The 26,367-nt window shown below is 37.2% G+C and overlaps 4 protein-coding genes across 4 annotated transcripts; 2 read left to right on the plus strand and 2 right to left on the minus strand.

The window, feature by feature from the left end:
* Positions 1-195: 195 nt before the first annotated feature.
* Positions 196-588, minus strand: LOC122651222 (protein RALF-like 19). The gene has a single exon (XM_043844528.1). The coding sequence runs from the start codon at positions 586-588 to the stop codon at positions 196-198; it is 393 nt and encodes a 130-aa protein (XP_043700463.1).
* A 6,984-nt stretch (positions 589-7,572) lies between these two features.
* Positions 7,573-8,210, plus strand: LOC122652664 (VQ motif-containing protein 22-like). The gene has a single exon (XM_043846469.1). The coding sequence runs from the start codon at positions 7,603-7,605 to the stop codon at positions 8,194-8,196; it is 594 nt and encodes a 197-aa protein (XP_043702404.1). The 5' UTR covers positions 7,573-7,602; the 3' UTR covers positions 8,197-8,210.
* A 5,361-nt stretch (positions 8,211-13,571) lies between these two features.
* On the plus strand, positions 13,572-18,405 carry LOC122651805 (small RNA-binding protein 11, chloroplastic). The gene is made up of 4 exons (XM_043845346.1): positions 13,572-13,763; positions 17,085-17,153; positions 18,037-18,143; positions 18,221-18,405. The coding sequence occupies exons 1-4, from the start codon at positions 13,592-13,594 to the stop codon at positions 18,323-18,325; spliced, it is 453 nt and encodes a 150-aa protein (XP_043701281.1). The 5' UTR covers positions 13,572-13,591; the 3' UTR covers positions 18,326-18,405.
* Positions 18,406-21,923: 3,518 nt separating this feature from the next.
* On the minus strand, positions 21,924-24,702 carry LOC122651804 (membrane steroid-binding protein 1-like). Its single transcript, XM_043845345.1, has 2 exons — positions 24,317-24,702; positions 21,924-22,651 (listed from the first exon to the last, which is right to left on the minus strand). Exons 1-2 carry the CDS (start codon positions 24,622-24,624, stop codon positions 22,276-22,278), a joined length of 684 nt encoding a protein of 227 aa, XP_043701280.1. The 5' UTR covers positions 24,625-24,702; the 3' UTR covers positions 21,924-22,275.
* Between the last annotated feature and the right edge of the window lie 1,665 nt (positions 24,703-26,367).

The raw sequence follows: 26,367 nt of genomic DNA on the forward strand, positions 1-26,367 counted from the left end.
TCAAGAAAACAAACAGCACATTTACTTGGTAACATCCAACCACTACTAGTATGTCATTTAAATGGAGATCAGAAGAGGAACAAATAGCAAGAACTGTGGTGATTCATTCAGAGGTTACCGCTAACCCTTTTTATTAGTATTAATAAAACCTAAGATTATATTTTCCTGTTTTATTTTTTTTCTCTTTTTTTAATTTTAACGGAGATCCCTTGCACAGTGTGTGGCCATGGTGCATTGTCGCCTGTAAGGATTAACCTTTCCAGAATACCTGCAAGCGTAGTAAGATCTGCCTCTTTTGTTGCATGGGACTGAGTCTTTCATCAATGCAGCATAGCTAATGTGAGATGCTCGACCTTGAGCAAGTGATCGTCGACTACTACTATTTTCCCAGTCCATCATCATCATCTCATTTCCGTCGCTTGCAATGCATTCTCCAACGACGCCATTACATGACCTCGAAGCAGTACTACTAAGCCGCCCACCACCAACCCAGTAGACATCACCACCCGACGTCAACATTGATGATTCAGCCACCAATGCCAAAGCCAAGATTAGGAGGACGAGATAGAGACGAAGGACAGTCTGCATTCTAGATATGATATGATAGTCAGAGAGTTGGAGTTTTTTTCTCTGATATATATATGGATATGTCTCTCTATCCACCCTTATTTAAAGAAAGGAAGATAAGACGTCAAGAGGAGAAGAAGATAGGGAGAGTAGTAGTGGTGGCAGTGGTGAGGCTTTCTTTCTGGATGAGAAGAAGCGATGAGGGAGGGAAGTGTTTGCTTTTTCTATTTTTAGGTTTTTTCTATTTTTAAGTGGGGTTGGATTCACATATGCTAAATGGGTGGCCCTTTTGATTCTCCTTAATTTTCTGTTTCTTCTTGGTTGGCCCGTTTCTTTCTCCTTGTTTGCTTTTCTTAGGCTATACGGATGTGTGGTTCAGGTTTGTCAAGTAATTAAGGAGAAAAGTTCTCTGTGAGGGAGTGAATTGCACTCGATGAATGATTGTCCCGCCCTCATGAAAAGTGGAAATCCATGGCCTGCCTCCCATGATGTCAACACCCGTGCTCTCATTGAATCTGGACTCTCTACTTTTGTGCCCCCCACGCACAGTAAGGCCTGCCTTACCCCTGCTAAGGCAATTGGTGTTCGGGTAGGGGTAAGGCAGTTTTTTTGTCACCTTATTATGTCTAGGGTGCACGTCGCAGTACGTGCAGCTCGGCAGTAGAGGGATCTGATCGACCCAATTAGCATCTGTGTAATTTTCTGGTTGAATAATAAATTTTCCCACAAAACATGACCACCTTACCCCCGCTCAGGCAAGGCACTCAGGTAGGGGTAAGGTGGTCTTTTCACCGCCTTGTTGTGTCTCGGGTGTATGCCACAGTACGGGCGGTTCGACAATAGAGGGATCTGACCCAATTAGCCTTTGTGTAATTTTCTGGTTGAATAATAAATTTTCCCACAAAACATGACCACCTTACCCCCGCTCAGGCAAGGCACTCGGGTAGGGGTAAGGTGGTCTTTTCACCGCCTTCTTGTGTCTCGGGTGTATGCCACAGTACGGGCGGTTCGACAATAGAGGGATTTGACCCAATTAGCCTTTGTGTAATTTTCTGGTTGAATAATAATTTTTCCCACAAAAAAAGAATATGGAAAATAGAATAAATAGAATTAAAGGGTACAAAGGTAAATTCGGATGTGAATCAATTACTATAAATCGCAGGTAAATCAGATGACGAAAACCAAATAGAAACCGTTAAAACTGGATCGCAAGTGACCGATAGCAATACGTATCAACTAATAAGAGATCGATACTTAGAATACAGGATATAGTACTACATTTTCAGTTTCTTATTTGATTAATTTTTATGAAGTTTGAAACCCTTTAATTCCAGCATACCTTACTTAAAATGTTGTCTTCGTGTAGCTTATGCCTTATGGTAAAGGGTGAAGACTCCCATGTGGAGAAGGAATCACTTAAGAAACACATGAAATGATCATTTCATGCCTAAAGGGTTTTTGACTTTGGTTTGCAGTACAGTCAAATGTAAATCTTGAATAGAAATTCCATAACACAAAAAAGAGAACAAATGTGAAAAATACTACAACAGTATCCGGTCCATAAGTTCCATGAGTTCCTTACATTTGTTAATTTATGATGTTTGCCACAAAGGGTTTACATCTTTTTTTTCATAATTAAGCATAATTAGAAAATCACGTTTTTTTTTAATCGATTTGTTCTTTTCAAAACTTGATGAATCGGATAAGTCATGCATTTTTCTTGGCACTGTTGCACCAAGCTCTGCCCCTATTGTCTATGAATAATATATAGTCTAATAATAATAAAGAAAAAACGAATCAATAAAACGGACTTGGTGAGTTTTCATGACTTGGGCTAAAACACCAAGTCAATAACAACTCGATCTAACTCGGATCTAATTTGATAATTTCTTAAATTTGTGTAAGTCTTCATGATTCTTGACTAAGTATCATATTTTTTTACTCGACTCGGATGATTCAATCGAGTTAAACCTAATTTTCCAACTATTCATAAGGCCTCTCTTGTATGACATAAAAATACGTTATGTTCTTGAAGTACTCATTAAAGTTTAATTAATAGATTTCTAGTTCTAGTAGAAAATGCATTTATAAAAATTAAAAAGGGTAAACTGACATTAAGAGATTCAAGAATTCTACTAGATCCTCATTGTTAGAGGGTCCAATCCGAATCTTAAGGCATTAAAATTGTGAGAGTTCCTAAAATACAAAAAAAATAGATGTGAGAATATAAGTCAATAACTCCAACCATCTCTGCAAAGAAATGGCATTCTAAAAGAATATCATGAAGAAATTGAATTTTAAAAATTATTTGGATTTGAGAACCCGAACCCATAAGGAGGAAAGGATTATCGAACTAACACTCGAACAGTTTTGAGAAAGTAGCGGCTGGTTACCTTATCAAGGTTTCTGAAAAAGCACACTTTGAATTGAAACCCTTAAAGAGATGTCAGGTTTACTTACCATGAAGCAGTCAATGCATGCTTTCCGCAAATTAAGCAAAGTGATGACTTTTAGGTGCCATGAGATTCGGTCAAAGAAATCTGGTGGTCTATGGTCATACCTTTGAAAGTTTGAATGAATTAGTTCTTGATAAGAAAACTGAAAACAACTGTAAATGGCTAAAAAATAGAATAAATAATGTCAATTTACGGATCACTTTAATAAAATTTAATTTTGAAATATGATAAATGATTAATCTATTTTTTATTTTTATTTTGATGGGGTGGGGGGGGATCCCATACTAGATGAAGAAGATGAGGTCTCGAACTTGAAACTTTCAAGTTCTACTGTGTTAGCGTCAAGGCAACTGCACTAATTTTTTTTTTTTTTTTGTCCACTAAAAATATAATCACACAAACCACACACCAATCTTAAAAAGTAACGAGCAATTGTTCTCGATCTAAATTATACCTTCTCTATCCAATTATCATAGCTACCGCATCATCTTTTCGCATGACAATTAAATTGTCTATTGAGGAAGGATTTTTTTAAGTTTGGCTTATATTTTGTAAAAACTTTTTTGTTTTTTATTTGATTTTGGATTAAAATATGAATATAATTAAAAAAATGGTTTCTTCCCCTCCTTTTCCTGACCAGAGTAACTTTATGTTAAAAGAGTGAAGGAATGGAAATATCTAAATTCACGTGCATTGACAAGGGTATTGATGTGGGTCCCATATTTAAGAACCTCCTCACGAATATTTAAGCAATTTAACATCATATATGATGTTGTGACTTATGAGTAACTAAGAGAATGAGGACTCTTGTTAGCATAGCTGGCTTGAGATTAGTGCAATAAACCTAGCTTCCAAGAGGTTTCGAGTTCAAGACCTTTTGTTCTTCATCTAGTTTAAGCCCTCTCCTCATCAAGAAAAAAACATGGAGAAGTTTAATAAATTTTAGGAGTGACAATGTATGAAGAAGTTCAAAGTCTACAATATGAATGCTATATATAAATAATAAAAATTTCGATGAATTTCTAATGTTTTATGTACTATATAGTAAGATAAAAACTTAATATGTGCGTAGGAGGACCAGGGACATAATAATCTATTACATTTTGCTAAGGTATAGAGGAACAATTTTCTTGAAGAGAAGGGAAGTAAATTTTTTTTACTTAAAAAAGAAATTTGTGTAATCATTACCCCATGTGACAATATCACTAACTTCACATCATTTCATATATGGTAATTAAATTCGACTTTACTTTGCATCCAATTCCCTTTGGTTTAAAATATAAAATAAATATTACATGTAAAATGTATCATTACTAGATATGGTAAGAAATTTAAGTAATTTATACAATCACATGAGGTAATGATTACAAATGTTTCTTTTTTAGGTTTAAAAATTTTTTCTTCCTTTCCTTTTAATTCCCCTTGCAACCAAACGGAACTGAAATAAAAAATATAGATAGCAAAAGTAAAATGCATAAATACTACTCTCACATTCGTAAAATGTAAGCTGACAATTCTTGATCCAACCTTCCTTCGTGTCCACTGCTTCATTCTCCACAAATTATATATAAGATGGTTTAACTCTTAATATGGTTTGGCCAATCCCAACCCGATTTGATTATGGGATGGTTCAAGGTTGGGGCTGACCATGTGGAATGACTCTCTTCAATCATTTTGGAACACAACATTTTTGGTGAACATTTTATAGGTTATCATAAAATGTTGCTACATTGTGACGATAAGGTTGCTCCATTGTGCAACGATAAAGTTGCTTCATTGTGAACAAGTGGTCACGGGTTCAAGTCTGAAACCAGTCTCTTTGCGAGAGAAGAAAGAATGCTGCCTAATGGCATTTCCCTATGCCCACTAACAAGGGTATGAAATGACCACCCTACCCCAATAAGGAGGTGCGTAGAGGCATCTATTAGGAGTGGTGCAACAGTCATTTCACCCCCTTGAGCATGTGTGGGTGTAGGGAAACACAACCAGACAGTGATCTTGTTCTCTTTGTTTTATTATTCAACGTGAATATGATTTTTTTTTTTTTGCGAAGTATGCTATTGGTGAAGCCTGATCTTAATCCAAAAAGTGTTGTGACGAATCTTCGACGGGTTGTTTCGCCTTCAAAATGCGCCATAATGGCCTAAAAGTACATACATTGGCGTTGAAGGTATGGACTCATGTAGAGCTCGTTGAGACCTTCGGAATGATATGTATATCGACGTATGTTAGGTTCTGGTTCGAACCAAACCGGGTGAATCTTTTGGGCTTCTAAGGGCATTTCTGTACTTTTTTCAGGTTAGGGTTCTCTTATAAAGTGTTCTTATTTCTTTGTGAGGGATGTGAGAGATCTGAGGATTTGTAACTCTTGCTTCAGATCGAGAAGTAGTGAAACCATTTTCTATCACCGGTCGTGGATATAGCCTATCTACTTGGGGGTGAACCACGTGAAATCCTTGATGTTTTTTGCTATTGTGTTTGTTCTTCTCTTTATCTTCGTTCACTTCTATAAAATCCTATTTTTGACCCTTTTTTTCTAACAAGTCAATGTGTATTCTTCGAATGCAAATCTTCTCCAACGCGCATTACCAACAAAAATGCATTTCAATAATTAACTTACCAATAGAAATTAAGACATATGGAATCAAATTAAAAAAACTGCATGGGCACCGAATCCATGGCTTCTAATTCTACATCGTCTTCCATTAGATAATTAACAATATTTATCAGGTATACAATAATAATAATAATAGAGAACAATATTGTAATCTGATATTAATCTATGCTTTTATATTGGTCTACATGGAAAGATTCGCCCTAATGTAGTACACGTAAGCAAATTAGGGCATCGTATGCACGTGCTTTATATCGGTCTAAAAACCACACCAAAAAACAAAAAAAAAAACATTGAACAAATATTATGTATGCTTTATATCGGTCTAAAAACCACACCAAAAAACAAAAAAAAAAACATTGAACAAATATTATGTATGCTTAATAATATAATGATTCATACGACGCACGCAACAACAACTATCTCATTTTTCACTAAACAAATACCATAATAATACTTACTTAATTTTAAAACCATTTAAAACACGATATTATTTCCATTATGAATAGGTGATTCAGTAGCTAGCGAGCTACGAGAATAAAATGTTTCATTGCTTCAAACACCTTCATCAACCTCTGAATCAGACACTGATGTTGTCAATAATCTACAATATATAAGTTCTATCATGTAAAACCAGGCCTAGGGTTTAAAACCCAGAATCGTGATCCGGATCAGTTTCATCTGATTTCAATCCAAATCAGATCTGAATTAGTCAGAATTGATAAGAATTTACCCTAACCCTAATTTTTGACCAAGTCGATCCAAATCGGCCAATCCAGTCTATTTGATCCCAATTTTTTAAATTTGGATTGACCGGTGGGGTTACTCAATTTTAGTTATACATAAATCGGTTTTCGGCTGTCAAAAATTGGTTGAACTGATCAATCAGAATAACTTATACATAGCACAACAGTCAAGGTTATTATGGTTTAAAAAACAATAGCTATTAATTAGAACCTAAAAAGGAGAAGAACTTGACCTTGTAAACCAGTGTGTCATCAAACCGGTTGACCCAATAATGCTATACCGATTTTTGACCTAGAAATAAGCATGTCTGGTTAGTCCGCTTCATTTTGTCCGGCTCAGGGCCGTCAGGGTCAATTATAGTCCAGGTCATCTGTGCCAGGAGGATCACCTAGGTCTATCAGATTCTTAACCTAGTGAATTTCATAGCAAACTCAAAAGTTAAGTCTAATCAATACTTTGTATAGACCAGTGTTGTTTCCTTTATCGGGGAGAGGGTTCCCTTACAGGCAGCATGGCCCTTGCACCAGCACAGCTAATGGGAGGGAGGGCATCTAGGGGTTTTTCCATTTACAATTAACCTGAGCCAGATAGGGTGAATTGGGATTGGCCGATCCAATCCGATTTTTAAAATCTTGGGAGGATCAGAATAGACCGGCAAATATCCAAACCCAAAACGTTGATGATGGGGATATATACTTATCGTAAAGTGATAGATCAAACGGGACTATGATAATATTTTAAGTGGTGAAGTACCTGATCGTGAGTTCATCCCTTCCGCTTCCGATATGACCCGAGAGGCCAAGACCCGTCTAGAGAAACTACAACTGTCTACAAGTCACCTATGACAAGTCGGCGGCTGACGTCACAGAGTGCGATACGATGAAGACTTCGTAGTAAGCTAGCGTTGTTTCTGGGAAGGAACCACCGAACCACAAAACCTTGAGCGTGAGCTTTAAGCCTTAATTAATTAAGCCTTCGAGAAGAAGGAGAATCACAAAGATGTCAAAGATTCCATTTATCCACGTGTCACTTTACATGCCATCTCAAGATCGACGGCTAAGATCCCAAGTGAGTCAACTTTTGACCACACAGTCATACTCAATTTTTGCCTTTATAAATACGTCTCTCTATTGAGAAGCTCCTTCCTCCTCCAATTTCCTCCCTCACCAAAAAAGTCGTTACTAACCAGATGAATGTGTTGAGTTCACCCATGACCCAATGGCCATAACTGACAGAACCACAATGGCTGGCCCTAATGACTGGTTACAGTTCTACCGGCGAAACCTCACCGGAGAAGAACAACCGCCGTCGTCTCCACCATCATCATCATCATCAGCAATGTTCAGTGGAGTCTCCGACTCCCCTGTTGTCACTTCAGTAACAACTCCGGGAACCGGGAATTCCATGGCTAGTACTAGCAGCGTTCAATTGAACCCGGAAGGTCGGCGAGTCGCGAAACCGAACCGGAGACGTTCCCGGGCTTCTCGTAGAGCTCCTACTACGCTTCTCAACACAGACACCACCAACTTCCGTGCCATGGTTCAGCAATTCACTGGAGTTCCTAGTACACCCTTCACTACTGGTCCAACCAATTTCAATTTTGCACCAGCTACAATAACTGCACCTGGGTACCATCTTCAACAACAACAACACCAGCAGCAACAACCCCAACAGCAATTCCAACAACAACAACACCAGCAGCAGCAGCAGCAGCAACAGCAATTCCAACAGCAACAGTTGCAGTATATGCTCTCAATGAATAACACTACAAGTGATGTTTTTCGTCAGAGATTCAGCGATGGCAATCAATGATGAAGATCTCTAGTGTTTTCCGTCCACGTGCTTTCTGGGTTGTTTCTTCTCATAAACCCAAAAGAAGAGCAAATGGGTTACACATAGGGTGAGAGAGACTACTGAAGCAAGGAACAAAATTAGGGAATTTGACTTTGACTGAATGTAAATATTATCTTCTCTCCCTTGGAAACTTCCTCTACACGCGTTAATAATATGTTTGGTTTTTTTTTTTCAAGTTATTTCAGATGTTATCACGGATTGTGTTTATTTTTGAAGTTGAAACTCAGAGAGTCAACTCAGTTATTGACTCAACATGCTTGGAATATTCCCAAAGATGATGCACATTTTATCCTATTGCATGCTGAAGGGTTCACCAAACTTCCTATAGGGTTTTAGTATCTTCTTCAAAATACACTTCTAATATTTTTTCGTGTTGAATAGATTCCTATTTATTCTGGCTTAAGGAAAACTTGGTCCAATTTGGTGTAATTGAGCACAGGTTGCACCGAACCCTCACCAACAAATTATTCATAGACTAAGATTAATCCTTTTTTTTTTTCTTTTTTTTCATGAGGATGATGAATTTCTTCAGACAATGGCTATCATTGCACTTGGATGAGATTCTAGTAATTATGACAAATAAATTCATGGGTAAAGAATTCAACTTGGGAATAGAAAAAATTTTCATATATATTTTGGGAAAAGGAAGGATAACCTGTTGCTGGACGCGATGTATACCTGCACCCTGACACAGTCTAACGTGAAAAGATCGATGCACCCCTGAAAAGATAGAAAGAACTAGGGGTGTGCCGATCTTTTCGTACTGAATTATGTGTAAGTACAAATACACGCCAAGGCACAGCACTGGTTAGCATTCTTTTACTTTTCTTGTTTTCCTGATTTTAATGATTTGGAAGAAAAATTTTAGATAAAGGTAAGGGGGTGGGAAGGGGGGATGAATCATGAATATGAATGAGGTCATGGGTGCGGGACCCTATATAGCATCAATAGATATTAGACTGAATTTTTGGATACCTTCTTTACCAATAAGTCATGGAGGTCGGCTGCTCATCTTTGCTTAGTTGAATTTTTTCAACATATTTTGGTGCCTTTAATATGGATTTGGTAAGATTAACTTTTACTATTTATAATTATTCTTTTCTTTTTAATTTGGTAAGCTCTACTTGGACCAACTGTTCAACCTTACTTTAGTTGATTGGGTAGAGTTGAGATCTTCTACCCAAGAAAATAAAAGGTAGAGTTGAGATCATAAAGTATACTTTTATGGTCATTGTACACGAGAATTTTCCACATCCTCTCATGGTCATGGAGTATTAAATGAATCCGGATCAGCTATCCATATGGGGATGGGTGAGGATAGATCTGACCTTTCCATAAGGTATAAATCCCACACCCTAGAGGCAGGTCCCACACCTCCATGGAGGGTTCAAATCTGTCCCCCCGGGCGGTCCCCATGTGGGTAGCATATTTGTATTAAACCCTTCTCTCTCTCTCTCTCAAATCAAATCAAACAAATTTAAAAGGAAGGATTATAAATGCTAGAAGAGCCGTGTTGGGATTTGGGATTCGGGATTTGGGTGGCTAGGGAATCTGCTGAGCGACATGAAGGGGTGGCAGCAGCCAGACATGTCTCCACTCTCCATATAATTGCTGTTTTTGTTCTCATATATAGTGAGGTTAAGGCAATAGTCTTTAGTAGGGAAAACTCCAAGGCATTATGAAGAGGTAGATAAGGTTCCGTTTGTTTTTAAGGGAGCTTTAGAGCAATAAACATTAAAATGGGAGCATCGCCCTATGCCATTGCTCCCATGTGTATATTTCTCTCATCATCAAGTGAAAAGGGATTTCTATCTCTTGGTTTGGGGACAAAAAAAAGATAGTCACAAGGAGCCCTGGTATAGATCATGCTCGATCTTGGATAAAGAATCACACATTCACACCCCCATTTAATTATTAAGGAAGAGGATTAGCTGAACAAGCGGCATATATAGGAGAATGCACCAATGAGATGCAACAAAAGATTATTGTACTTAGAAGGTCAACGAGATCATTTCATATGAATAAAAGAGAGATAGACAAAGAGGTGCTCACCTATCCTACCTTGATGGCTCAAATTAAGAACCTTTTCCCCCATAATTAATTAGAACTCAGCTCATTTCGATAATACAACCTTGATCGATAAGCTTCTTCGAATGGTTTACTTTTTTTGTGCCACATAGACAATTGATTTTGGATAACTAAATATTGGATTAATTTTCCATCTTTTAGATTAAGCATTTGTCAAATTTCAGATGCAAATTCAATCATATACCCATGCATATACATACTTTTTTTCAATTGTCTATGTATGTTCATGTACCCTCTAGATTTTCGTATCTTTATTTTGTTTCTTTTAATGAGCTCCCTTTGGCCTAAAACTAGATATTTATGTAGGGCATCTTAGGGTCAACTTGTCCACAAAATTTTAGTCTCATCTAATTTAGTCTGTGATAGATACTGATTGGGTGGAATTACACTTGAGAAACTTATCAAGACGAATCATCTTGAATAACTTTGGTCAAATAATTAATAACTAAATGTGAAAAACTATCAATAATCAATAATTTTTTAATGTCACTTTCCATTAAAATGGTTAGATATTGGATGAATACACCATTACTATCTTCGAACGGCTACACATCTAAGATAAAAGCTGGATTTTTCAACTTCTCTTTCACTTTCCATATCCAAACAAGCTCCTTTGTCAATTTTATAACAACGAAAAGACAAAATTATAAATGATTAATGAGTTTGATTTATATTTGATGAGTTGGGTTGGGTAGTTGTTGAGGTTAGAATTAATGAGTTTGGTGAAGGACTGAGTCCAAACAGCAAAAAGTACACAAGGAGATGATGAAGACTGTACGGGATACCTGGGCTGGATTTAGGCCAAGAATTGTTTAATTTGGAATAGCCCAGCCCATTCAAATTCAACCCATTCGTGGGTGGCCCAAACTGCGTGCTGATCTCCTTTTTCAAGCAACATCCATGCTCAGATTGGTAACTTCACAATATTTTCTAAAGCATGAGAGAAAATAAAAACAACTCTTCTAATTTTTATTTATTTTTGGTGATGTGAGCAACACGCAAGAAACGGTATGTGCAAGATCAATAAAAAAATAAATACACAAAAGAAGAGGCAAGAGATTTATATGGTTCGATAAAACCATCTACGTCTACAGAGTGAGATCCAATTTTCACTCCCATGTGGCAACTCCAGCTATTAGTAGAACTCCAAGACAAAGGAATGCAAATCTTGGTGTTAAGGTGGTGGATGCGGTGGTAGAAAAACATCAGGTTGAAAAATGAGTTAGGAGTGGGGTTGTAAAAAATTCCATCTCCCTTTTCGCCAAAGGAGGAGGCTCTTTTGGCCCGTGTGGCTCTTGATCGACCTAGTTTATATGCTGAGATCCCTCGACAATCGAATAGGATAAGGACCCCTTCGGTGTGCCTCACAGATCCCCTATAGCCTTATTTTATTATTTCTCTCGGGTGAGCGAGTGGCTTGTTGCTCTCACCAATATGTTTTAGGACTGAATCCCCTTTTTTAAGCTTTATCTTTCTTTGTCTTTCGTCTGTCTTTAAGCTTGTTTGCCTCCTTTTTAATCTTCAATAAATTTTTTATTAAAATTTGTGTTTTGATTCCCAAACCCAAACACCCACGTACACCCTTCTCTAAGCTCCCATTCACTTTACATCTTTACTTGGCTCCTCGTTTTGTCCATGTACACATGTTGCACCCAAGGGAGTCAAAACCTAGCTTGAACCATTAAGAGCGACCGAAAAAACATGGACTGAACTGCTCCGATCATTATTGGATAGGTTTTGGACTGGGGTATGACGAAACCATTGAAAACCAGACCACACCTAACCAATCGATATCTAAACCGAAAACTAAACCAAATGAAAACGATAAAAAATAACTGAGTATAAGGTTATGAATAGGTGAATTGATTATCTATTGATTTCAATATTAGTGAGCAGATTTCTGGTTATAAGGGAAATTGTTACAAATCAATCAGTATGAAGTTATGAATAGGAAAATTGATTTATAATAATGTTTCTTCCAATGATCTCCCTGTTCACCATACAAAATTCGTTGGATTGTCAAACAAATGATTTGATAGTAGAGTTCATTTTGTGACTTCAATATTAGTTATCTTCTTAGTGATTATTTATTGATTTCAATATGAGGTATCTTCTCATTACAATTGATGATACATAACTACATGATTTGTAATAATGATTTCGCTACAAATTCTATTTAATTCATTGATTTAAATATTAGTTATCTTTCATTCTTCCTCTTACAATCTATTCTTCTTTGTGCGGACTACAACATGAACATATTAAATCAATTTTTCGATTCATGGTTGTTTGATTATTTTGACTTGGAGAAGATGAATTAAAGTGTTTTTGTTAAATTTTTTCTCATTGCAAGTTATGAATGTAAGATTTCATTGTAGTTCAAACCCAAAAACAAACCAATTTAAATCGGTATTAACCCGATTCAAAGGTTGAATGAGACCCAAGCTTCTCATTTCCTTAATACATCTTTCATCGATGAGGATCAATGGTTGCAACTCTATGCTTAGGAATTTATCTTTTTATCCATGGGCTTCCAAGTGATTGCATTTTCTGTATCTTCTAATTCATTCTGCAACCTTGATTATAATAAGATTTTTCTTTCATTTATTCACGTGTATATTACTTAAGAAAGAGAGTTTTCTGAGAGCAAACGACATGGAGGAGTGCATCAATGAAATGCAACAAAATGACTATCATACATGAAAGATAGCAAGGTCATTTCATGTGAGGAGGAGATTGATAAAAAGATAGCATGCTAGCATACCCTCCACGACACGCCAATTCAAATAACATAGTACAATTTGGATAGCAAAGGCTAGGTTAGGTTTCCAATCATATTGGAATCAGACTCCAACAACCCTAGAATCAATCCTCAGATCCAAAAACATGGAATTTATAAGGTTTTTGAGAATGAATTGACCGTATGCAATCGATCACGACCGATTCGGGAGAAATCAGGAATCGGTTCGAGCTGATTTCAGTCCGATTTAGATTGAAATTGATGTTCTGATTCCAATTCCTAGAATCATGCATGCTTCCAAGAATCCCCGATGATTACTAATAAGGATACCACCAACTACTGTAGCACTTGTCTTCAATCTATGGAAACTTACACGTAGTTACATTGTGAGTGGCCCAAAAGGACACCACGTGGGAAAGATTTACTAGGTTAGGGCATTTTAGTTATTTTATCTTAATAGATTGAAAGTAACTCAGACACCTCATGCTCTTCGACTGAAAAAAAATCTATCGAAGTTGCTTCGCAATGAACTCTGCAACGTTTGGAGCAGTTTCCTTCGCATCCTTCCCAAGTCCACGGACCTTATCAATTTCAAGATCTCAGTTGGGAGTTTCTATGATGCCAACTTACATGAAAGCTTTCAAGGTTAGGGCTTCTCTCCTTGATTTCCCTCTCGCAAGCAGAATCCTCGTTAAGAGTAAGTCCCTTGTTTTTTTTTTCCTTTCTCAGAGCATTCTTTGTTTCCTTTCTTTTTTACATCAATTTTGTTATTTTATGCATTTTCCATCTGGGTTTCTGTTTATCACTTTATTAGATTGAGGACGTGACCTTCATATATTTCCTAACCCTTTTATTCGAAGTAGCAATTGTACTTTTCGAGTTTCTTCTGCAAATTTCTAGAATTTCCTATGTACGCCTTCAGACTTCAGAGTGAATTCCCTCCATGTTTCGAGAGAAAGAGAGAGGAATTCCATCTCAGAATCGCTGACTAATCATTATCTCATTTGTCCTGTAACTTTACTAGGTGGTTTTTTTTTTGCTCCATTTAGTAATGCATTTATCCTAAGCTGGAGTTGAATCTTTACTGAGTGAGGTATCTACACTGTGAAGGATAAGTTAAAAGGTTTTTTAACTTGGAGATTTTAGTCCTTGCTGATGGAATTCTGTCATCATTTTCTGTGTTACCATATCGGAATATGTTCTCCTATTTATTTTCTGTTGATACCCCTTTGTATATTTTAGATTGTTGACTAAAATCAACTCAATCATGCCTTTGTCTTTGATCAATTTATCCATGTGTGTTATACCCCAGTATACTCTTGCAAGTATAATTCTGGTGGCAGACATTACTTGAATAAGCTCCTGCCCTAGCTATCTTAGCAACTGATTGAGGAACGGAGGTTAGAAATTGACATAAGAGGAGAACTGGTGCCACCCTTCATTTGCTCCTGTATGAGTAGAAATAGTTGTCTGGCAGGATAATGGCAGGCACAATATAGGTGGACATAATTGCAGGATACCTTTCAGTTATATTGATGTGGAAATATCGTTGAGAAGAATTTCTATTATTAATTTGTTCTTCACAGTCCCTTATATCAGTTCTTGGTTTTTGGGAGCACTCGGTTATTTCTGATAAGGATAAACCACCTTAGGTCATCCGTTGTAACTGACCACGTGTAACAGTTAATTTGTTATTAGTTGTTAGGATTCCTTTGGCCGCGTGGCTTTGTATATATATGTAACAACTGTACTGAGTTTCTAATCTTAACGAGACATCAGTTCTTCAATTTCTGTCGCTTTCCTCTTGCTCTATGTTTGAAAGGTCAAAATTCATCCAGTTAGCATGATTTTGATACTGCTATTTTATAGTCACATTTCCAACAAAACCAAGATCTCAGCAATTCCAAGATTTTTTGTGGAAGATTTTGAGGGATTTACTAATAGAGGATCAATATGTGATGGGATTTCTGTTTTAGAATGCCAATTAGAGTAGGAGTCTTATTTTAGGTTTATTTCTTGAATCAGTGTTTTTATTTCTTTAGGATTAAGTGATCATGGACGTTGCTAACTTGTGATCAGAGTCATATCAGGAAGTCTTTTTGGTAGTTAGAAAAAGTCAAACCTGTATAGGGACACTCGTATAAAGCACGAAAGTTTGCAAACAATATATTTTGAGTGGAATTGTTTTGTTATCGACTATGAGGAATGGTTCTGTTTCAAGTAGTTTGATCCATGCTTTATGCATGGGGAACCAGCCCATCTTCTCTTTCTCTTTCTTCTTCGGTTTCTACACTCTATAGTTCTGGTTAGGCCTAGTAGCCACGGGTTTGCAAAACATCATCTATTTACTGTGGTTTTTTCTGAATTGTCCAACAAAGCTTCAGCTATAAGGTGGAGAGGCCAACTACTATACGAAGTCATCTAAGATCCCATAGTTTATATGGGATTATTCCCAACACTTTCCATCATGTGTTGCCTCTCTTCTGGGTGGCAGTATATGGATGTATCATTCGAGTAGTGGGTTTGGTGGCTTTGTCCAACCAAAAAACTTAGCGATCAAATGGACGCTATTATGTGGAAAGGCCCAACTGGTATGTAAAGTCATCCAAGGTCCCAGAGCTAGTCAATATGGGCTTATTCCAAATAGTTTTTGCATAGGAAAATTTTATACTCTTTATAAATACTTCCACATGTGGTTGAACTTTGATTGTTTTACCTTGGTGATTACACTACAGAACATCCTGAACTATATGCATCAATCATCTGCCCAAACTCTTTTTGTTTATTTTTGTTTGGGAATGGTAATCCTCCGTTTATGTGATTTGAATGTTCTGTACTTCTGTCAATAAGAAGATAAGTAACCGTCTTTTACTTCATTTATTTCTCAATGAAGACATAATTGGCTAGTGTAGCATGTGATTACCTGTCAATAATTTCTTTGAATTGTTGAGTGTATGAAAAGACCATTTTACTATGAAGTTGTAAACATAAATTTGTCATCTTGAGGATTTGCACCATGCCATCCTGTGGGCTGGATGAATAAAACTAGTTTGTTTGTCATGCCATCACTTAATTTCAAATATACATTGGACAAGATTTGCAGTAACTACTATTGCCATAAAATAAAAACTCTTTCTTTACAGCTTCACAGGTAAAACTGCGGGTTTTCATACCTTAGGCCAGGGATTGAATCCCAGCTTCATCTCCCCTACCCTATCTTACCTTCAATAAAGAAAAAGAAACTCTTAACAGACATCATTGCCTCATCGGAGATAGGTATACAAATATCAAGACTCAGTACAATGACTTACTGGGCTAGATTCTACAATATGCGACTATGATGATGCAACTATTGAAAGTTGATGATAGAAATAATAAAAAAAGAATTAAAAATAAAATAAATCAACTCCAGCAACAATAATAGTGTTGCAACAGTCCTTTTTTTTACGAACTTTGGCCACAGTGCCTTTATAACATGACAGTTATATGGCTTATATCACATGGTGCCGCCATTCATCATTGGATTTCAAGCAGGCTTAGTTATAACAGTCCATGATACTGTACAATTGGAATTGAGACAGAAGCCTGTTTCTTAATAAAAAATTGGAAGCTCTAGATCATAGTCTGTCCTAAACAGTTGAGCCTGACTGCATAAAACCTCTCTGATTTCCTATGGAAATGAGGAAAATGAAGATTACTAAGCCCTCATGGACATAAAAAAATCTCTTTTGGCAATGTCGAACTTCTAAGCTGTACTAGAATTGCAATTTTCCCAAAAGGACGACATTTATTCCCTTTACAAATTACACCTCATAAAAACACTGTCATGATATATTCTGATCAAAGTTAAGATCAACAGTGATATAGAGGATATTACCTTTGAGTAACATGGGATCCAGGTCACTTTCATAGTTATCCTGGTTACAAATGCTTTACTTTATCCTTCTGTTATCATATTTCTTTCTTGAGCAGTTCCCAAAGTAATTACTGTTTTTGTGTATTTGTATTTATGCTGCAGATTTGCCGTATTCTATTAGTGAAACGAATTTGAGTCAGGAATTTTCAAATTTTGGTCAGGTAGTTGAAGGTAAGTGTTGTTCTACTCCCGATCAGACTAAAACCATGTAATTTACATTGTGAATTTTGAAGTTCAGATGAGACGAATAGTAACTCAACTCAAGTAAACTAAAATAAGCCCCGTCCCAACAGCTTGGGGTCAGTTACATGGAATCCTCTCCTACAATTCCATTTTGTTTTTGGGCTATTTCTTCTTGTTGATCATAAGCATGGAAAAAGAACCAGAGTTCTGCTACAAATATGTGGAAAACCATCTGATGATACTATCTTCTCTGTAGGCAAATCTTTTTTATGTGCCCTGTTAAGTAGCGGGTCCATGTCATGAAAATGGGTTCCAAAGCATATACTGGTTTTAATCCTCTGTGCAGGATTAGTATTATTTCTTTTCTCATCTTGAAAATTTCTGGATGGGTCATCTTTACGGAGTTTGGATGACCTGACTTCCTTGTGTGTGGAAAAAAGCTATATGATATATCACAATTTTCAAGTGGAAAGTTTAACTGAATGGTCTGGTCCATGTGGCAATTAGAAGTGAGTTCTAGCTCCCTTTTATCAGACATATTAGAAATTTTAAGGGATGATATTTGTATTGTATGATGATGATGAGGGAAATCAACTGCACGGTTGTATGTAGATCTGACATGGACAGGGACACAGTCCATGAAGCCAATTCAGAAGTTTCAATGTAAGTCAGATCATCTGGATTGGGAGAGGAGGTGTTGGGGACAACCCTGTCCAGAAAATCATTTCCAATTTAAAAGTTGTATAATCTGGAACAGAACTACTTCCATCATTCCATTTGCTATCTTTTTGATCTGGTTGCAGTGGCGAATTTCAGGATATTGGTACTGTACGAGACACCTAATCTTTTATTGGTATAAATTTTATGGCAGTTAAGCTTGTCAAAGATGAAGCCACACAGAGGTCAAAAGGATATGCATTTGTGCAATATACTTCTCAAAATGAGGCCATGCTTGCACTAGAAAGCATGGATCACAAGGTCATAGTCTACCTTTTTTTTTTATTCTTCTCTTTTTCCAGTATGAAAATTTTGGACTAATCATATGTTTCTCTCAGTCTATTGATGGCAGGGTAATTTATGTGGAACTTGCGAAACCTGTGAATAATGCATTTGGTTCATACCCCATAACTTCAGGCCCCCCTTCTGAGCAGAATTCATAGAAGCAAACTGGGCAAAGAAAAGCATGACCTGTGGTTCAACTTAGTGGTGCTTATGCTGTAACTGGAAGAATTTTCTACCTTCAAGAGTGAAAAAGATATGATTTCTTGACTGTTCAAAGCAGAAGAAAGTATGGAAGAAGAAGAAGATTGTGTTTAAGATCTGGTGGCGACAGGTAAGTATTATGGTGATTATATATGAGTGTAGGTCTGTAGTTTAGGTCTGGTCTATAGATGCATGGGAATAGTTATTAAGAGAATTTAAACGCTTGTGTTGGAAATAGAATTAAGGCAATGTATTTCGTACTGTTTCCTCTCTTGTATCTAGATCTTCCTTTCAGTCTAAACTATTTGACTTGCCATGTCATTTTATAGCATTCATGATTCGATACAATTGTTTAATGTTAACCAACCTTTGGTTGCCGCGAAAGCTCATCTTTATTTTGAACCAATGATTCTATTATTCTTCCTAAAGCATTATGGTATTTGAAAATTTTAAGTAGAATTGATCCAACAAAAGGTTCTTGACGATGTGAAATAGTTATTTGTGATGTGTATCAGTATCATGTATCCACTTGGAAAGTTGGCCAAGCATTCTATAATGACATAGTATGATGTACTGCCACCCCACCCCTTCTTTTCCTTTTAGGAGTAACAAAACATGTCAAGTAAGGGGTCATCTACTGCTTATTTGCTACTTCTCCCTCCTAGCTCAGCATATAAAGCATTGAGGTATCAACAATTTTCACTGGAGGAGTTCGGTAACCAGCCACATGGACATGTACAATGCCAGACCAATGTTATCTAGGTTGTCTGTTTGACAATTTTGTCTCAGTAGGTTAGCTTAGATGCTTATGATAGGACTTGAAGGAGATTAATTTCCCAAAATATGCTTGAAATGCCAGAGCTTTCAAGCCACCATTGCATATTTGCACCTGGCTAGTAGTATTAGAGTCGCGATCCACCAAAATATTTTCTATACCCAAAACCGTGGCCACCAAAATACCCAGATATGTTTATGCTGTAATGAACTCTCCTTGTTCTTCTCTAAACACATAAGCTGCTTCTGCATTTCTTTTTTCTAAGTCAGCACCTCTGAACAGTTTAATTCAGTTTGATCCTGTTGAAGTATATCGGGTCCAGGGGAGAAGAGGATAGCTCAATTTTCAAGATTCCTCTCCTCCTCCTGTGACTCCTATTTTGAGTATGAGTTAATCCTAGTTCTACTTTGAGTTGTTAGTCCCTTAGTTAGTAAATTCGCGTATAATATGCGTATTATACGTGTTCCTGTATTTTTAAATGTATAATACTCCTATATCCATATTTTTCCATATTTTTATAAAAAAGTGTGTTTTTTAATCAAACGAGTATTATACTCGTATAATATGCGTATTATATGTATTATATGTTTTTTTTAAAATTAAAAAAAAATACGCAAAAGATTAGAATTTAGGGAAATGATTTCACTTTCCCTTTCCCTTTCGTCCCTTTCGATTTGCGTTGAACATCCAACCGTAGCAGGCAACAGTAGCCGCCCTCCATCTCCAATCATCCTCCCCATCTCCGTTCAACAAAGCGGCACTTAAGTCTTGTACTCTCCTCTTGTTTCTCTGGTCTTTGAACTTTGATGGTGGTAGTGAAGCAAATGAATCTGGTGTGATATTGGCGAGAACGGCTCAATCTCTATTCTATTTTATTCTTGTTTTTCTGTCTCTTGTAGCTAACGTGTACAGTGGAGATCCATATCTGGAACTCTCCCTCTTGTCTTGTGTTGGTTAATTAGTGGGAACTGGGAAGTGGGAACTCATCCCCCTTCACAAGAACACATCTGGTTAAAAATATATGGTTATCTCATTGTAGATAATAAGAAATGTAATGTTGGAAGAATGATTTAATGATAAGGTAATCAACTTGCTCATCTCATTTTCAGACAATCTACAGTCATTTCTTGTAGATTATTGATATTTTGGTATGTTAAATGATAATCTTAGAGATGTTATATAGCATATTATATTATTGTGTTTATTTTAGTTCATAAAATGATGATATTATTTTGTTTATTAGGTGATGAATGCATGTTATATAATGAATATATGTCCGTTTTTTTTAAAGTATTATTGCCGTCTATGCCGTATTATATCCGTATTAAACGCATACCGTATTATTACCGTATGTGTTTTATGAAGCCGGATTTTTGAAAAGTATTATTACCGTCTAATCCGTTTAATTGCCGTACGTATCCGTTCCTGTTCAATTGCCGTTCCCGAACTTACTAACTAAGGTTAGTCCTAGTTACAGTTTGAGTTGTTAGTTCTAGTTCTAGTTTTATTTCATTGTTCTTTTCCTATTGTAACTGGAAATGCTTAACATGATTAGGAATTCCCCTTATTGTAATTTGGTATTATAAATACAAGTAGTGTGAGGGAGGCTGTCATATTCGACAGTTCTCTCCTCTCCCCATCTTGTTCTCTTCCATCGCTTCTTCTCATCTTCTCGGTTCTGGTTTTCATCAAGTGAACTTTGCTACAGATCCAATTCAAAAGGAGAGGTATCCAACTAACTTATAAAAGATGTCGCTTAAGCTTGTGCACAAGGTCTATTATTTGAATAGCATGCTCTTTAGCATGAACCCCAGCCAGATTGCAGGACAGTGAAGAACATAGATGATTTCACCAGCCAGATCTACAACAAAAATAAGGGACTATGGTACGAAAAAAAGTATACATAATATATACTCCTCTCTCTCTCTCTCTCTCTCACTCACACACCCTAAATGATGCGACAATGCAATATTTGTTTCCAAGAGTAGTCAGGAATTGGTTCCAAGCAATGAAGGGGTTCAATCTCTATTTGAAGTTGAAATACACTTGTGAATTCATGGCAAATTAGTTGCACCAGTAAAGAACAAAAACAAGATGAAAAATCATTTTAAAAACATAGCCTAAGAACTAGAGCCGTTTTAGCTTCTTTTTCCTTAGAATTTCCATTATACCAAAGAAAAGATGAAGTAGCTTTTTTAAAACAGGCTATCATATATTTGAAGATGGATAAAGTATCCAGATCTCTCCTTATGGCCCTTTGAAACCGCCTAAACTTTTGGGAGGGTTCTTTAATCATCATACCCACCAATACTGTCGACATTTACGTTAAGGATTTAAGAAAACTCAGCTCCATAACGAGAAGTGAAATCAACATAATTTTGCTTGGTTTCGACTTGGATTTGGTTTTAGGCAAGCTTAAATCTAAGGTTGTGTTAGGTTGAGTCTGGGCTTGGGCTACCTCAGAGCCCACCTACCGCACCCACTCCTCACTTCCAACGGCCATCTGTCTGTTGAGCCGGGCCGGGCCGGGCCGGGCCAGCCTAGGTTACAAGATACTTGGTTTACTTTGTTTTAGGCAAGCTTAAACCTAAAGCTATATTGGGCCGAGTCTGGGCTTGGGCTACCTCAAAACCGACCTACCCCCCACTCCTCACCTCTAATTGCAATGTTTCTGTTGGGCTGGGCCAACCAAGAGTCCAACAAACACAACCCAATGTTAGGTGATCATATAAACCTGATGAACAAATCAAGGAAACAATGGAGACTTTTGACCATTGCTCGACTGCAAATCTTATCATTGTATTTGAATCTCAACTATAGTTTTCAAAATATCGCACCCAAAAAAAACAAAAACTATAGTTTCAAAATATAACACTTTCGGACATAATTGTATAACTAAGTACTAACTTTGACTCCTTGAGGCTCCAGCTCTACTACAATGCTCTATATACGCCTTATTCAGCAAAGATGTTCAACCTAGTATGCCCATTAGAGGAGTATTCATCTGGACTACCAAGATATTAACTCACATTTCACCAAGTCTACCAATACCACAAAACGGTATCATGAAATACAAGTATTCTGAAGCTTCACATGCAGTAGCACGCAGGGAGATAGCTAGGAAGTTGGGAACTACTCTCTCTCAGCATCATCACCAACTACGGCCTCCTTTGCCGGCTGCTGCTCCGCTTGCTCATCTGTAGCACTCTCTGATTGCCCATTTTCTGCAGGTTTAGCACCATCAACATTGGCAGCTTCCACGGAATCACTAGCAGGAGCAGGAGCAGGAGGTGCATCAGCTACCGGAACAGTTCTCTTAATAGTTCCAACCTTAACATACTTGCTCATAAACTTGTACTCCCAGTCCTGCAAGGCATCAATTTCAAAAGGACCAAGACCTGAGATGTCACCTGTTAAATCCTTCTCCTCAAAAGACATCTTTGCAAGAGCTCTACTAGCATCCTTCCCAGCAAACAACGCATAGGGTCCTCCAGGACCATAGAACATCCTGCAAGTATATCACATAACAGAATAAATATACTCTTTGGAATAGACACTATAGACTATGATCCAAAGATGAATTGGAGATCAATCCCTAGAAATCAGTGTTAAAACACTTAAAAGAGTCCATGTCCATAGGTCAAAATTAAAAACAAAACTGAATCAAGCTAAAGGTGTCACTTCATTGCTAAACACAACCTTATTATCGATATCTTTGTTGGATATATGCCTTTACTTTATCATATGTTATTTGTTTTAGTTATCTGTTTTAAATCTCATGCATAACAAAATCATAGCTCGAAAGGAATTAACTTATGGGAATTGAATTTCAATTGCACAGGATTAATCAAACCAAACCATCCAGACCAACCAGAACCCAACACAGGGCAGTGACCATAGGAATTCTAAATTAGCAGAAGAAAGAGAATCAGAGGTAATTAATTAATTCCTAGGTAGGAAACACTCAACATCTTCTTCAAACAGAGCTACAAGACCACCAACTTCAGCATCAATATCAGAAAAAGGCTTTCTTACAGACAAAGCAGTTCAAGCCTCAGGGATAAGAGCCATTGAACAGAAAAATGTTTCATATCATCGCATTAGATTGTAATAGACCACTCAAATCAATGCAAACCATAGAGAAGAATGACAAATCCATGAAACTTCAGGTCATGAGTTGATTGTCAGTTCATATTCCTATAACATTCAATAATACCAGAACACTCAGAAATCATACCAAGGCAAAGGCATATAAGGAAAATGCTCAAATGGGTGGGCAGCACTGCAATTCAATCTACTAGATAACATGTAGAGTTTCTGCAACAGAATAGCAATGTGCAAACAAGAAAATAAAGAATATCAAAAAGTTGGGGTTTAGATCACTGGAATTGGGTGCAACCATGTAATTCTACTCCAAAAGCACTAATCCATATTGTAAAACAACCTCAAGACCATGATCACCATCTCGACCAAAGGCATTTCTAATGAAGGTAAGCATAGAAATCAGGACCCCATTTGGTCGATCATTCTGTAGAGCAGAAAAGATTATTTAAAAAAAAAAAAAAAAAGGGAAACTGAGATCAAAAGAAAAGACACGAGCTTCAAATGTTTAACAGAAAGTGAAACTCTAATTAGAGGACTAATGACCCGTAACCATCCATACCTCAATGAAAACTCATGGAGATGAAAGAAGAGAAGAACCAAAGAACTGGAATCGGAGTAACGAAAGGACTAATCCAATAGAATACCAAAACCCTATTAACCTAGAAGCAGATAAGAACAACAAAGAAAAATGAAAATCAACAGACTCATGTTACTCAACCAAACCAAGGCACCAGAACAAGTACAGGGGAAGGAGTGGTACCAAAAGCCCTATCAAAAAGTAAAAGATAGATACTTTCCCAAAAGCAAAAAAAATGCGCAGGATCTCAAAAAGAAGAAACTAATCAAAATCACATAGAATATCCAAAAATCCATGAACAACGAAAGAGAGAAAGCACAGGAAAATAAAGTCGGAAAATAGAAATCCGAACATTCCCAACAAATAGACATCCATATCTAAAACTCTGAAAAGCTAAAACCACCGAAACCCAAAACCCCGTGGAGGTCAAGGGGGAAAAAAGGGAAGGAAAATAAAATGTAAAAAGAGAAAAAGGAGGGAACTAAAGGTAACCTGCTTTGTGTTACATCATAGATTTGTCCCTTGATTGCCATCAGCAAAGGCTTCTTCCCGTCGGATCCATCATAAGCCTTCAACACCTCCTCCGTGATCTCACCAAGCTGAACCGGAGGCGGAAGGGGCTCAACCACTTCTGGGGCATCCCTCATCCTCCGAGGCTCAGGGGACGACGAGAAGAACCCAGATATGGCGTAGTAGAACGCGAAAGCCAGAGCCAATACCGTGAAGAAGGTCGCAGGAGAGAGTCCCGTATATGCAGGAATAGCTTCTTTCAACATCTCCCAAAGCTGCAAAGTCGCCATGCTTTTCAGTGAACCCAACCCGGAGAAAATTTAGAGAAACAGAAAGCAGCAGCGGAGCGGCAGATATAAAAGAACAGAACAAAAAAAAGGGTGAGATTTTGATGGATTTGATCCTTACTTCCTTCTTCCAATAGAAACCACTCTCTCTCTCTCTCTCTCTCTCTCTCTCTCTCTCTCGTCTCTGTGTCTCACCAACACCCAACTTACCTTAAGATTCTTGGGAAAGTATTTTAAATTACCATAATTAATTGATTAGGGATATTTTAATTTACTAAAATAACCATCCTAAGGGTGACAGTGTTCTATTGATGACTTGGAGCAGTGACTGATCATATTAGAATCGTAAGCTCAGATGTCAGATTTCATCTTGACTGTCTGAGAACTTCGATCGTCTAGAAAATGGTTCACTTAACCCTAAAAGGCCAGAGATCACTGACTGTCTGGTTGTGTGAGCCAATGAAAATGTACATAGGAGCATTAAAATAGATGTAATTTTTTATTTCATGAGAGCAGGGTGGTGAGCCACGCAATAAGGTAATGTTTTGTACTTTTGTTTTTTCTTAAAATAAAAAAAGTTTAGAACATGGTTCTATGTATCGATACTAGATATTAGTTGGTATATATCGTTGTAACCAATACAAATTGATTGAATCAGCCAAAAAGTAGGTCTCTGGGCGGAGTTCGTTGCCCGGTTATGTGGCCATTACACCAACGGTCAGGCCAATAGGAGCATGCAATTGGGCATCCACAAAGGAGGGCAGGGCAGTCTTTTTTTCATTTTTTTATTTGAGAAAAAGAATATTGCATTGACGTACAGATGCCCACGAAATTACTACCTTGTCTCCTATGAAATAAAAAACTATATATATTTTGTATAGGGGGGGCATCGAACCAGAGAGGGGATAAGATACCAGCTAGGAGACTCGAACTCGAGACCTCCTGGTGAGCATGGGCATGAAGCGTACCACGGTTCACCAACTGAGCTTGGCAGTTGTTGGTAGATACTCAATAATGTTGTATACCCTAACTGTGAATATAAACATATATTAAAAGCGGGTTTTTCTTTATGGTATCACTTTAATGTGGGTATGAATGGGGGTTGGGATGAGTGTCATTAACAAGGAGAATGGTATTTTGGACTTTCAATTATTTTTAGGGGTGTTAGGTTGATTTGGATAACATCATTGCCTCTCCGGTTCTCAAAAGTTCTATTAAGTTAAGAGTATAAAAGAATTTTCAAATATAATTTAAAAACGACATATCACATGTCATTATCAAAATGTGTTTCTGTCATGGACATTTTTAGCGGAGAAAGTTCTCCTCCACCCACCATCCTAGGAATAGAGTAGTCTCTATTCATTAGGCGAAGAAGCTTTAAGGGAAAAAAAAAGGGGGTATCCGAAGGCGGGCGTCACGAAGGGTTTAGTTCACAGAATGCTTTCGATAAGCAATTAGATTCAATATGGGTTGGTATTATAAATCCCAATGCTGTTTTGGTATGTTCCAAAATATCTTCCCGCACGTCCCTCTCATGCCCTTCAGTGAATCAAATCCCATTCACCATGGGTGGAGGGAAACTCAATCATTTTTTAATTATATACATTAAATAACAATATTTATCTTGGAAGATAATATATTATACTAAATGGACAAAAAAGTAAAATTACAAATTAGGGAAGTAGTTTTCTGTCCTTGAGTGTGGCCTACGTTAGCACTCCCATGTGTCTATATCTCTCCTCCTCA

Source organism: Telopea speciosissima, chromosome 2 (assembly GCF_018873765.1).
Source record: "Telopea speciosissima isolate NSW1024214 ecotype Mountain lineage chromosome 2, Tspe_v1, whole genome shotgun sequence".
Taxonomy (NCBI): domain Eukaryota; kingdom Viridiplantae; phylum Streptophyta; class Magnoliopsida; order Proteales; family Proteaceae; genus Telopea; species Telopea speciosissima.

Coding starts and splice junctions, on each gene's coding strand:
- LOC122651804 (XM_043845345.1), bottom strand. CDS start 24,624: ATGGCGACTTTGCAGCTTTGGGAGATGTTGAAAGAAGCTATTCCTGCA. Junction 22,652..24,316: donor TATGATGTAACACAAAGCAG/GTTACCTTTAGT, acceptor ATATACTTGCAG/GATGTTCTATGGTCCTGGAG.
- LOC122651805 (XM_043845346.1), top strand. CDS start 13,592: ATGAACTCTGCAACGTTTGGAGCAGTTTCCTTCGCATCCTTCCCAAGT. Junction 13,764..17,084: donor AAGCAGAATCCTCGTTAAGA/GTAAGTCCCTTG, acceptor TTTATGCTGCAG/ATTTGCCGTATTCTATTAGT. Junction 17,154..18,036: donor TTTTGGTCAGGTAGTTGAAG/GTAAGTGTTGTT, acceptor ATTTTATGGCAG/TTAAGCTTGTCAAAGATGAA.
- LOC122651222 (XM_043844528.1), bottom strand. CDS start 588: ATGCAGACTGTCCTTCGTCTCTATCTCGTCCTCCTAATCTTGGCTTTG.
- LOC122652664 (XM_043846469.1), top strand. CDS start 7,603: ATGGCCATAACTGACAGAACCACAATGGCTGGCCCTAATGACTGGTTA.